This window comes from Brachionichthys hirsutus, chromosome 13 (assembly GCF_040956055.1).
Source record: "Brachionichthys hirsutus isolate HB-005 chromosome 13, CSIRO-AGI_Bhir_v1, whole genome shotgun sequence".
NCBI classification, from domain to species: Eukaryota; Metazoa; Chordata; class Actinopteri; order Lophiiformes; family Brachionichthyidae; genus Brachionichthys; species Brachionichthys hirsutus.
Genome location: NC_090909.1, coordinates 3,757,952 through 3,771,134, shown reverse-complemented (window position 1 = coordinate 3,771,134; position 13,183 = coordinate 3,757,952). Strand labels below are relative to the sequence as shown.

Below are 13,183 nucleotides of genomic sequence, written 5' to 3'. Positions count from 1 at the left end.
TATTATCAACTTATATTTACAGGAAAGCCTCATCTAGGACTTAAAAATAGACAAGGTTTAACTGTTGGATCTGATTAACATTGCATCTGCTATTACATAAGCAAAAAGCACTATAAATAAATTAACACAGACTTTATATTGTTGCGTTAGCGAAGCAGTATCTCAAATATTCAAAGATGCACCATGTGTTACGAATCCGTTCTGGAGACGCGTATACTTTTGACTTTTATCATATTTACAGATTTTTCCAATAGGAAAAAAAAAAAAAAAAAAAGCTTGCACATCATCAAGACGCATTGCGGGTACAAAATATTGCATGAGAGAGACGCGCGTTGATCCCGCAGGCCGACTTCGGCTAGTTCATTACCTCTGGGACGCCGTAATAACTCTCCAGCTCCTCGAAGATGTCGTTTGGGTTTCTGCAACTGAGGTTGCAGAAGCAGGCCTGGATCCACATCATCTTCCAGGCGAACCCGGCCCCGTTGGGACACTCGAACTCGACGTCTACGGTTTTGGACTTGTAAGGGATGCAGCAACGCTCGTCTGTGCAGACGCCGCAGTATTTGGGCCTGTACGGCTTCTTGCTGGTGCACCCCGAGATGGTGAGGTTTGAAGGCAGATCTTCCCTGTAGATGTTCAGACATTTTTTTCCTGGCTGATGGCGGAATAGAGAAGAAGTGCGTGTTTAGTCTGGAAACCTGTTTTGACATCCGGCATACGATTAACAAAAATAAACAAACTGCTACCTTTATGTGTTTGGTGATGTCGACCTCACAGGGTCGCAGGTTGCATAGGCGAGACTCCTTGACCAGCTCGCACTGCTCATTGGCATTAGAGACTCTGAGGGACAAGCCGCGGCCACAGGTCTTTGAGCATGGGCTCCATGAGGTAGTCTGGGTAATGCAGTTCTTGTGCCAGCTCCTGGCCTCAGCTGGGGAAGCTGGAGCGACATGGAAAAGTGAGGCGAGGAGATGATGCTTAAAAACTGCAACATATATTGCTGATACATGTTGGATCATGTGCAGACACGATTTTAATGTTGAGGATTGTTCCTCTATTGAGCTACCAAAAGCAGCAGAGCAGCCACCATGTCCTTCTATTGTCTCTGCTTTTAATCATAGGCTGCATAGGTTGAGTTCTGGAATGTATCTGGAGCTGATTAGTAGATTAAGGAGATACTTGTTGAAATTATTCTCCACTTTACCACTGCAACTAAATGACTGGAAAATGGACGGGACTCAGAATCAGCATGAGGGCTTCTGCAAAACAAGGATCGGCCCGTCCCTGCAGACATGCACACCCAAACTTTATGATCCTCCAGTTCCTCGGCTGCCAATTTAAAACACGGCAGTTTTTCAGTTACTGTTTTATTTCTTTCGCGCTTTCGTTCTTGTCCATGTTCGCCATATAATCATGCTTATAAAACCATGAAACTATCAGAATAATCTAAAATCACCGTGATTAAAAAAAGGAGAACTTTATTCCCTAGCATCCTATCGTTCATTTGTTGCATTGCAATACTTAAAATATTCCCTTTGTACAACGTGTCTTGGTGTTTTCAGACTTAATTGTGAGCTGTGTTGTGCTCAGTGAGCAGGAATGACATTTACAAGCACGCATAAGAAAGCCACCAGATGCTGCTCGCTTCCTCCTACCCTCGACTGCGTGCCGCGGCGCCGTCTTGCGCCCTCTTTTGGGTTCGTCACAGATCCATTGCTCACAGCACTGACCCCGGACCTTGACCCGGCGTGGGGTTTGGCACCAGACCCGTGGAGGCTGGGACTCTGTGCACAGCGCCACACAGCCGATGGCACCATTGACGCACACGCACTGGTATTTACAGCTGGGCTTAAAGCTCTGCCCGTTCCGGTAGATCACACCGTCGTGCTCGCAGCCTGTTCCCACCATATCTGTCAGAGAGGAGCGACAACCAGCCAGCCGTTAGAGACATGCAGGGAACACCACACACACATGGCATCTTAGCTTGTGTGCTGTAAAAACTCACCTGCAAAGTTGGCATGAGGAGAAATGTTCAAACTAATATCATACACAAAAATTAAGGCAAAGCAAAGCCTATTAAATTACAAGTTTAACCATTAGAAATGCACTCAGAGAGCGCAGACCTCCGCCAAGCGGCTCATTCCCCTCTTAATTTGGTTTACACCATCCATATGGTGATCTGGATCATCACCAAAAGGCTCTAAATTGTTATTGGTATCTTTATACACCAACCATGAAAAGTAAAAGTGAATGATTTTTGAATCCATAAATGGAGTTTTCAATGTTCACATTTTACATTCTTTCCCGACGTCATTCTGGATCAGATCAGGATGAAATTCGTTGATGAGATGGAGATCCCCGCCCTACATGACTGTGTCAAATACCATAAACATTGGTCAACAATCAACCGAGATATTGAGGAACACATTTTGAAGCTCTATTTATGGCAATGCTAACAAAAATTACAACGTGATCCATAACCCAGGATCTCTTATGGATCATCACCAAAATATAATAATCTGTTCCTGGTAACATTCCCAACATGTCCTGGAAATTTAATCAAGATCCTCCCAGAACCTTTTGAGTTATGTTGCTAACAGCCGGACAAACAAATAAACCGACGCCGGCAAACACAGAAGGTGTTGCAATCAATAAATATGCTACTTTCACACGTCGTTAGCAATGAGCTACATCATACCTGTGGAAATGCAACTGCTGTGAAAAGAAGTGTCATCACATGAAACACAATTGGGTCACATACAGCATGTACAGATCAGTAGTGTAAAAAAAAAAAAAAAAAGAAGCCCACATCAGAAGAGAGATCCAAACATTGTGTGTGAAAGCGGTTTGCTTGATCCGTTTCGGTGAATGACACTTACATGCACACACTCCTTTTTCGTACCTCGGCTTGTCCGAGCTGTAGTCACAGTACAGTCCCTTGTGGTAGTCGCAGGTGTCGGCCTCGTTGCACACTTGGCCCACTTGCCGGGCGCACGCCTTGCAGCAATCACAGCCATCCGTGAGGAGGCTCACGCCCGGCGGACAGGCCGGGGTGACCCGAGGACACTCGCATGGCCACTTGCAGTACTGTGTCCGGTTGTACTCGTCCAAAGCTGGGGATGTGACAGCTGGGGGCATGGCAGTGGAATTCTGCAAGTAGGCCTGGAGGGATGGAAATGACAGATATTCATCCAAGTTCAGAAACAACTTCCTTAAAAAGATCAATTCAGTTTAGAGCTAACTATTGTAATGCTGAACCGGACATTGCCTTCCTGACGTCTGTGCCATTATGAATGGAACCTGGCTTCAATATATCAGAAGCAGACTGTGTCTCCGCAACGCCATAATGCCATCCTTTATTACGTGGCAAAGCAACACGTAATATCCTCAATCAGGAAATCTTTCATTCCCATTTCAGAAAGTAGCTGATCTTAACACTGCCTGATGCATGAAATACAAGGCACAAGGCCTCTAGAAGCCTAATCACGCTGTGCAAATAATCAAGTAAGAATATTACAATGAATTAAACACCCAGCAAAGATAATCCTGTTAAATCTGTCATTTTTATATGCCCCTATAACACTCCAGAAGTTATCACTGACAAGATCAAAAAGCTGCAGCTGCTGCACAGAATCTTGCCAATCATTCTTTGTTTTAATGGCAGATGCTTGGCCGGAAAAGGATGGCCACATCAGCAGCCCAGACAGAGTATTCATCCATGCTCCTACATCGATGACTGGTCTCGAGGTCAGAGGTGCATTGTAGGTCTAATATAGCCAAGAGGCTTTAAAAGCATAATTACATCCACATGCTTGGAACAGCAGCTTCACCAGAGATACACTGACATATGCAAGCACACACACATACACACACACACACACACTTAATCCACAATTAATTGTGAGGAAACGAAGCTTATTCGTCTCATGCAAGCAGGGCCCTTTGCTTGTTCCCTAATTATATCAGCATCTTATCACAATTGCAATATACAGAGGATGTTTTGTATAATAAGCCTTTTTTTGATTACTATCCAGCAATTAAACGATTTGGATGTTAAATATAATTATTTTTAAAATAAATTATAATAAAATAATAAATCATGAACTGGCCACACAAAAAAGAAAAGAAAACAACTGCAATTTCTTAGATGACCACGAGGGGGTGGTAAACTATCACAAAGGAAAACTAAGGTCGCGCCAGTCAGGGAGCCCGCGGTGCAAGGTTACCCCCCCGGAATGAGCGCAGGCTAACAGATGACCTGTCAGTGAGTCAGGTTTACCGTACCTCCCCATGTTTACTCAGCTTTCTGACTTATCTTCTGACCCTCGTCTAAGAGGAAAATGGAAGCACCATAATAGGTGGAATGAGATTCTACTATCAGGGAACAAAACGATGAGGTCATAACTGACACATTAAGCATCACCCCTAAAATAATATCCAACTAGTTTTGCAGAAAGACGTGGCTACCACAAAGAGTTGGAGGGAGGTTAAATAAAAATAAATAAAAAAAGGTCTAAAGTATTACTGCTCTGTAGTTTGCATTAAAGACTGAGTCTCTAGGACTATAGCTTTTCACACCAATGAACACCTATTTGAAGCACAACATAAATAAATAAACATTTTAATAATAATAATAAATCTCAAAGAGCCTAATGCACGTTTTTTATATTTAAATATATAAATATATATATATATATCTCCTCCATCCCACCTGTTGAATTCCGCCAACTGTTAGAATCCACAACAGGAGCCAACTCATCACTGGTGAGGAACTCCAAAGGCATTGAATCCAGAATCAGTTCCGTGAGCTACATCCTCCCGTCCTGATCGCTGTGTGTGTGCGGGAGCCGCGAAGTGACAGCCGGTTAGAGAGTGCGGGCTGACGTAAGACCCGAAAGGACGAGCCCCGCATACCTCTGAGTGGGGACTGCTTTTCTTCACTTTTCCCTCCATTCCACTTTCCTTCCTCCTCCTCCTCGGAGCTGTGGTCAGGGCGTGACCGAAAGGCAGAGTCACTCAGGACTCAGGGCCTCGCAGAGCACCCCCCCCCCCCCCCCCCCCCACACACACACTTCACCGCAGCGTTAATCTGAGATTACAGCATGAAAGCATGAATTAATAATTCACCATGAACCATTAAGATGCCATTGAAATCAAGTTTTTGTATGATGATAATAATAATAAATTGTATTTTTTATAGTATTTAATATACTCTATGCAAACTCTAATTGGAGGCGTAGAAAGAACCTAAAATAGGATAGTGTAGATACGTTTTTATCTTTCTTTTACAAATATTTAGCGAGCTGGTTTCACATCTATAGTGTGTTCCAAAGTTTTGTCTCTGGAGAATAAAGATCACAGTTCTGACCTGTTCTTCTTGGAAAGCGTGTTGAGATAACTTTTATGATTGGGTGCTAAACAGATCAATTTGACTTGACTTCTCTCTTTGACTGTTTGACTCTTCTACTCAATATGGATGAGTAAAAGACGATTAAAGACGCTCAATTTCCAACCCTGTCTCTTTCCATCTCAGACCACTTATGGCACCACTCAGGCTCATGTTAGGATCTATCCTTCATCTCATGGTCTGTTCCTATACGCTCCAACACGTCCGTCCCTCACATCAGACGCCTCATCGTCCTCCACGTTTACAACACAAAGACAGGAGAGGAACGCGTCAAACCACAGGTGGTGCCGTTCAGGCTCATGTCAGCATCTGTCCTTCATTTTATGGCCCGATTCGATAGCAGTAATTAGTGTTAACTACAGAGCTTTACATGCATCGTTGGGTGACATCAATCAGCATGCCAGCTCGCCTGCGTCGTTCTTGTTGTCGGTTCAAGTGCCTTTGCAGAATATGTTTCATTATGAAAGCCAGGCCCGACGTGATTGCTGCCAGCTTCCCTCATGAAATGGATTTAGGGCTCAGTTTGTCGGCCAGTATGATTTTCAGGGTGGTTGATGATTTAGTCATGGTTTAAATGTGAAGGTTGTTTAAGGGGAAGGATTAGAGTGGAAGCCGAGACAAAGAGCACCAGTGTGCGATTTCATTAAAGCTATAGTTTGACGTCTTTCCCTAATATACTTTGCTATAATTTAGGCGAGAAGATTGATGCAATTTTCACATCCGTCCATGAATTATGAAGAAGGTGATTCGCTTGGCTCAATAGCATCAATAACCAGCACCTGGATTCCCTCAAACGCTCACTGATTCATTGGCATAAAATCCACCCCAACACAAACGGCTCTGCCAGTATGAACCTTCTAATTTAAGTTATGGAAAGAAAGTGAATACGTTTATTATGTTTTATAACTGTTTAAAACCCTGAAATTCGAATGATACATCCCTCCCCAATAAAAAGAGAATTAAAAAAGTACATTAAAATAAATTAAAATATATGTATAAATATGTTCACATGGAGAGTATTGAACTCAATAAGTTGAGATGCTCTTCTATGCAGACATGATCTTTTTTTACCCTCTAGAAGGGAAAAAAACTGTCCACATGTTGCCCCAAATCTCAAACAACTGTTTGTCATACATTGGACACGCAATGCTTAAACTATAAGTCTTTTCTCCATCTGTGAGAGACAGGGCGCGCGTATATGGCAGCCTGCGCTCAGAGCAGGCCAGTAATTATACTTTCTTTATATAGCTGTGGTCTGAGATTCATGCGCTGAGGAAAACATCTGTTTGGCTCCAGAGGTAGAAACCTACAGGAACTCAAATCAGTTTAATAGTTAGCCATTCCTCATAGTGTAGCGATGTAGCGTATATCCTTTGTTAGCATCGTTATACACTTATCAATGGGGATAAATGGTATCGTTCAAAGAAGTTGAATTGAAATAATGGCGTCATCTCTTGAAATGCTTTGTTCCATGGAACGCTCTCAGCATGCCATATGTGAGTAAGGTCGGTAAATTAAATACAGACTTTAATCAGTGGCGTGCTATTTTTCTGAGAGATCGTTCGACTCTGATCTCCATGATAACTCGAATTTACTGGAGAGAAATGCCGATATAAATCTCCATTCACGCCATCTGAAAACCATTTACTAAAGTCACAGTCCTGCCAACGACAACGTTTGTGTCAGGTCCAGTATCGGCGTTTCCGTGTGCAAGAGCTGATTTATACACACTCAATCAATGCAGACATCGCTGCACAAAAATGGCGAAGAGTAATTTTCACAGGATTAAAATAGGCTTTTAACGTCTATTATTATTCTCTTCTAGCAGCTTGTTTCCATTGGCTGACCCAGCAAAGGCCGGACTTGTAACTTTTGGTTGAACAGTTCTATCTGACATTTCCTGTCTTAATATCACGTCTTTAAAAGAGAACACTAGAACGGGAATGGAAATAAAAAGTTTAGAGGAATTAAGAATACAATCTTAATTCCAAGACATATTATATAGATTTTTTGTTGTTGTTGTTGTAGTTTTGACTCCTATTTGCACAAGCTTGACCTCATTTGCCTTATTATTTCTATGACATTTCAAGGCAGATGTTCTCACTACAGTAGAAAACAGCATGGAAGCACTTTCAGTTCTGTCTTTATATTTTTAAACCTTTAATTTTGATTAAGATCAGGTGAAGCCGAAGAATTCAAACACTAAAATCGGACGAGAAAGGAGTTTTATGAGATATAGCTTTGTTTTGTGGTTTAGCTTTGAGTTGTGCTGAGTTCTATGCTACCAAAAAAAAATCAACATGTGTAAGAACACCAGGTAACGGCGATGAAATTCCTCGCTTCATGTCAGCCTTGCCCTGGGATTTATGCCCAGGTACAGACATGCCTTTTCACTCTGTCACGCGTGCCTTTTCCGTGCCAGCCTGCAAGCATTAGCATCGCAGATTGATGCTGCCAAAAGATGCGCGACGGCTCATCGCTGCCTACGTGTGAACAACACATACCTTAAACACACTTTTAATGCATCGTGTTTTTGGTGCTGCTTTGTTTATTTGCTTATAACTTCTGGCAGACAAAGCGAGGGATTTAGGATGCTGCGAGATCCGGACGCCTCTTTAGATCGTTGCTTTGAACAAAAGCCGTCCTTTAGAACATAGATGTGTGCGTCTCAACAAACAGCAGCTCAGTGAGGCGTATATGCTTCAACTTTTGGGGTGCAATTCAACCTAAATACTGACTAAGGCCATTTTAGTCTTCGCAGAGCTTCTAAGTTTCAAAAGCGCATAACATATAACTGTATTTGGATATGTCTCAGTGATAAATTGCTTTTTTTTTTAAAAGTCCCAGCATGCATTAGCCCAACCCTATATTGGTATGCTTTGTCTCACCACGTTTATCCTGGCTGACCTGCAGCCCTGGGATACGTGATGCAGCCAGGAAATGCCAGAAGATGCTGTTTGACTTACGGATGTGTACATAACGCTGAGATCAGGCATCTGTTGAAGCTTTACAGAAACCGTTCTCAGATTCTGAACATATCAAACTGACTGACAGGCTATAATCACTAGCCTGTCAGTATTGCAACGCCTTAATACAAGATCCCTTATATTCGCAGCCAATCTTGTCAGCCTTAATTCGTTGACATCTCTGCAGGTTTGAGAATGAAGGTTTTTACCTTCATTCTGCCACGTAAGCATGGCTGATGGTTTAAAAAGACAAAATTCCAAAGTGACTAACTTTTGTTGCCTTTAGATGCTTCTTATCTTATCTTATTTTGATCAAGTTGGAGGACTCAAACGATCAATTGCAACATCAGTTACACAAGAAGAAGTAGAATAGGAAAAATGAGAAAATTGTAAGACTGCTTTATCTGGGCCATCTGTTGGGGAAGTCTTGGAGATGCTGCAGCCGAATGGATTTTCTCAAAGTGAAGTGAGACTGTAAACAGGATTTAGGGTTGATCACATCCCTGGAGAAGCTGCCACAACAGAAAACCACACAGAGTTTCTGTTTGTGCAATCAAACTCCAAACCTGTAGGAAAAAGTTGAAGCCGAGAGTTGGAATCATACGACAGGGGGTTGCTGATAGACTTAGAATTATATAATGCATGTAAAAAGGCTTGCAAAGCACTTCTTCTCCTCAGTGTATGTGGTGTTTCCCTTTTTATTATGACAACTCTTCCAGTCATGGAAATCTTGTATAACTTTTTTTGTGCAATGCCTTGCTATGAACCACTTTAGTGAAAAGGACAAATCAAATATAACTGGATCTTGTTAGCAGTAATTGGCTACAGAATCACTTATCTTGTACTTCGATGAAGGAATGTGAGCGAGTGCTGGTCAGCCTGGGTCGATTCCTCGGGGATGACAAGGTGAATTCCAAGGTAAAAAAAAAAAAGAATCTGGCTGGAATTTCAGGAACGGGGGGGATAAGAGGAATCACATTACGTGTATGCATTCCGTGAAATGAAACAGAGAAACTCCCCCACAAAAAGCAGACATTGAACATGTTTTTGGTTTATTATCATTGATAAAAATCAGCTGTAAAGACGTTCAAGCTGCAGCGTTGTGATGGATAAGTTAAAGCTCCGATTTGCTGTCAGTTGATTTTGGCCAGAAATGGAATATAATATTGATAATTATGTATATAATCAAACTGTACTTGTAATGGATGTGTTTTTTTTTTTTTTTTTACCTCAGAGCAATCCTTTTAGATCCAACAGGGCGAGGGTTCTCTGCCAAGGTGTCTCTCCCTTTCCCCCCCGACTTGATTCCCAAAACAGACAAAGCAAACGCAGGCTCGCAGAAAAGGCCTCTTTGTGATTTTAGCAGGCACCATAGCGGAGGGCGAGACCAGGGATGTCCAGTTGGTGGCCGTCTGTAACCACAACATTAGCGGATATCAAATATAAAAGTTTTCACATTTCAGTCATTATAGCTCTTGTTATTGCCTCATTTTTGCCATTATAATAGCTGGATGCTCAAAGGGCCCCGGTCAGACACCAAACGGACTATAAATGTAAGAATTGTTGCCAGTTCATTTTCACAGTTCCATTGTGGACTATTCCACAGAAAAGTAATAAACCACATGATGCACCTTGATTGCCACAGAAGGTGAACGATTTGTAAAACCAGCCAGTGGAAAAAAAATATGTTCAGTGTTTCCTTTATTATGTAACAGTTGCGTTCATTTTCCTGAAGAGGTACGGCTTGGCAGGCCCGTCGTGGACGGAGCCGCGGTGACCTCACCTCACTCATGTTTCTGAGGAGTGGAACGTGAATCTCACGGGGGTTGCTCTGGGCCATCTGCCGTCATCACGGCCGGTAGCAAGCAGTCTGAGGAAACACGTTAGCCTGCGATCAGCACAGAAGCACTGGCGAATGGATTTGATTGGGGGGATCATTTCTGTTTATTTGCATCACATGAATGAGTTTTTAAAAACTGACGGCGTAGACCCGGTTAAAAAAGCGGATCCCGTTTTGGATTTTTAAACATTCAGCATTTTCATGAGTGGACGAGCGGGGCATGAGCCAAATAAGGAACCGCTCAATTCTGGAGTGCACCCAGAATACACAAAAGCACATCTTTTTGGAATTTGGACTGTTTTTAATTAATTGAAAAGAATTGTTCCCGCCTTGGGGGATGCATGTGCTCTCCTGAGTGTCCGTCTAGTTTCGGAATTTGCTTCTTTGTGAATGACAGTAGTAAAAATGGTGAAGATAATATGGCAGGCATTTTCACATTATGGAATACCAGGTAAACACTATAATATATAACTGTGCTGCTATATGTTAGCGGGGCGCTACATGTACTCTCACAGGGGCACAGTGAAAACATGCGTCGTATAAATAGCTCGCCAGCCCATAATCATCGATGTAATGGATGATGACGCAGCGTTAAAACGCTGAGGAGAGCATCCACTGACGCAGACTCTCATTATGGGCTTGCAATGGCTGGCTGGAGAGGTAACCCACGGTTACTCTGGATGCAAAGGCTGGCATTATCCTTGAAGTGCGCTCGTGTGAGCGTGCACGTGGAGATGGAGGGTGGGGTGGATCACTGATAACAGAGTGACGCCCTGACATTACGGCCGCTTTCCCTCTTTGCACAGAACATCCTCGGAGATTAACTCTGCGGCTGACTTGTTCACTTAATGATGCAATTAGTGCAACGCCTCGTCTATTAAACGTCAACGCTGTCCTGACAGAACCCGAGACACTGATTTTTGGAATTAAAAGTGCGTTCCAAAGGCTCCACACATCACATTCACTTTGCTCACCACGGGGAGTACTGTGTAGCTTGTGAAAACATTTGTATAATGTCTACTGTGACTCAAGGAGAAGCTCGGCGGAGTCTGAGAAAACAGCCCTGCCAATCCAACAGGGTTATCTTGGAATGGGTTCGGATTGGATTTGGGTTCAGAACAGAAGGCCGGGGTGTGTGGAATGGAAAGACATCATTGAAAACATCTGTATCACTGCTTTGTTAGAGGTACTTTAGAAACATATGGGGTCTGCAGCCAAATCATCTATTTGAATAGTTCCGTACTTGCTTTTATAGTCAGTAGCATTTGTAGCATTAACGCTAAGTGATGAAAACATTACATTTCCTTTGATTTCTTTTAATGTGAATCGGGAGCAGTGGGACACGTTGAGTTTAGCTGTAAATGACTCACCTATGGTCATGATCTTTGGGTCAGGAACGAAAGGACAAGGCCCCGGATACAAGTGGTCCAAATGAGTTTCCTCCGCAACTCCCTGGGGAGGTGTTCCGTGCATGTCCCACTGGGGGGGAGGCCTCAGGGAAGACCCAGAAATAGGCTGGCCTGGAAACGCTGCAGGAAACCCCTGGAAGAGCTGGAGGAGGCATCTGGGGAGAGGGAAGTCTGGAAGTCCCTGCTGAGACTGTTGCCTCCCAGGATAAGTGGAGTGAACAATAAATAAAGCAATGAGGCTAAAACTGGATTAAAATCCTGCTTTCAAGAGAGAATGTGTCAAATCACATTAAATGTCCATATGAAAGGGGCGACTATAAATAAAGACCCATAAAATAATGGCTGGGACTATTTGATTTGAATGATTTAAGAACAGCATATTAATAAATATAGCGGAAGAAAATGGATGGATATTAATAAATAGGACCAGGGGGGGGCCACTGAGATTTGGATTACTGCAGCTTTTCTTCATGCAAGTTTTGCCAGGATGGACCAGTTCCCCTAAGTTCTTCCGCTTAACTTCATGCCATCATGTTTCTGCGGTTCACAGAAACATGAGTGATGCAGTTCATAAGAGTAATATTTTCCAAAACACCAGCTGAAAAGCCAGTTAAGTCATTAGTGCCACAACCAGGAATGAATTTTTCAGGTCTGGGGTGGCTTTAAATTCTTAGGCTTGTTGTTGTTTTTTGTTGTTGTTATTGTTGATCCTCTGAGGAGCTTTATTAGCTTTCTCTGACATAAATGAATGAACAGATGATGACCTCATGGTCTCCTTGGCCTCATGCCTCATTTGCTCTGCTTTAATGATGCCGTTTGCAAGCTTGATGCAATTTCATCCAATTATGTCACCATTATGATTCCCCCCCCCCCCAAAAAAAAGATTCTGCTGGGGCTTTGTTGCAGAGAAGATAGTGAGCTGGTATTTTAAGCCACTAAATAAACACGTAGAAATTATTGCTGAACTTCATCCAGCGGGGAATAATTACGAAAGCACGTGGAGATGCATCAGTGGACCCGAGAAGCAGGGTGGGCTGGTTGCTTGAGCAGATGCTTTTTGGATGGGATGACCCACATGCAGAAACTGTGTTACATTGATGATTACAGGTTGAACTGTGGAGGATCTGGGGTCCTTTATGTGAGTATTTTAGGCTGTAAGAGTTCCAAACCAAACACTGTAGCCCAGGAAGCTGCAGATGCAGACACATGCACCGCTAACCAGTGCACGTCCCATTCGTGTCAATGCTGTGGCTTTGAGTCCAGCGGGTTCAGCCTTCTGTATTTAGAGCCTGCTTATTACAGCCAGAGCACACAACAACCGCATAAGTGCTAACTCCCAAAGAGGAATGTGTATTGTTTTAAGGAAAAGAGGAACTGTAAAAAAAAATACAGAAAAGCAAAAAACATTATAACACACCTCTCGCTTCCGCTTCCTGCCAGAGAGCCTTAAATCCACATAAGCAGGTCTTGATTTTCTCTCCCAGAAAAATAAATTATAATGGGAATTCCTGACAGTGGGTACATTTCGTAATTTTTAGACCGAGGGCGTGGAAGTCACTTC

General features: G+C 42.8%; 1 protein-coding gene across 1 annotated transcript; it reads right to left on the bottom strand.

The window, feature by feature from the left end:
• Positions 1-355: 355 nt before the first annotated feature.
• ccn4a (cellular communication network factor 4a) lies at positions 356-4,759 on the bottom strand. The gene is made up of 5 exons (XM_068747481.1): positions 4,712-4,759; positions 2,880-3,162; positions 1,656-1,910; positions 747-940; positions 356-655 (listed from the first exon to the last, which is right to left on the bottom strand). The coding sequence occupies exons 1-5, from the start codon at positions 4,757-4,759 to the stop codon at positions 356-358; spliced, it is 1,080 nt and encodes a 359-aa protein (XP_068603582.1).
• Between the last annotated feature and the right edge of the window lie 8,424 nt (positions 4,760-13,183).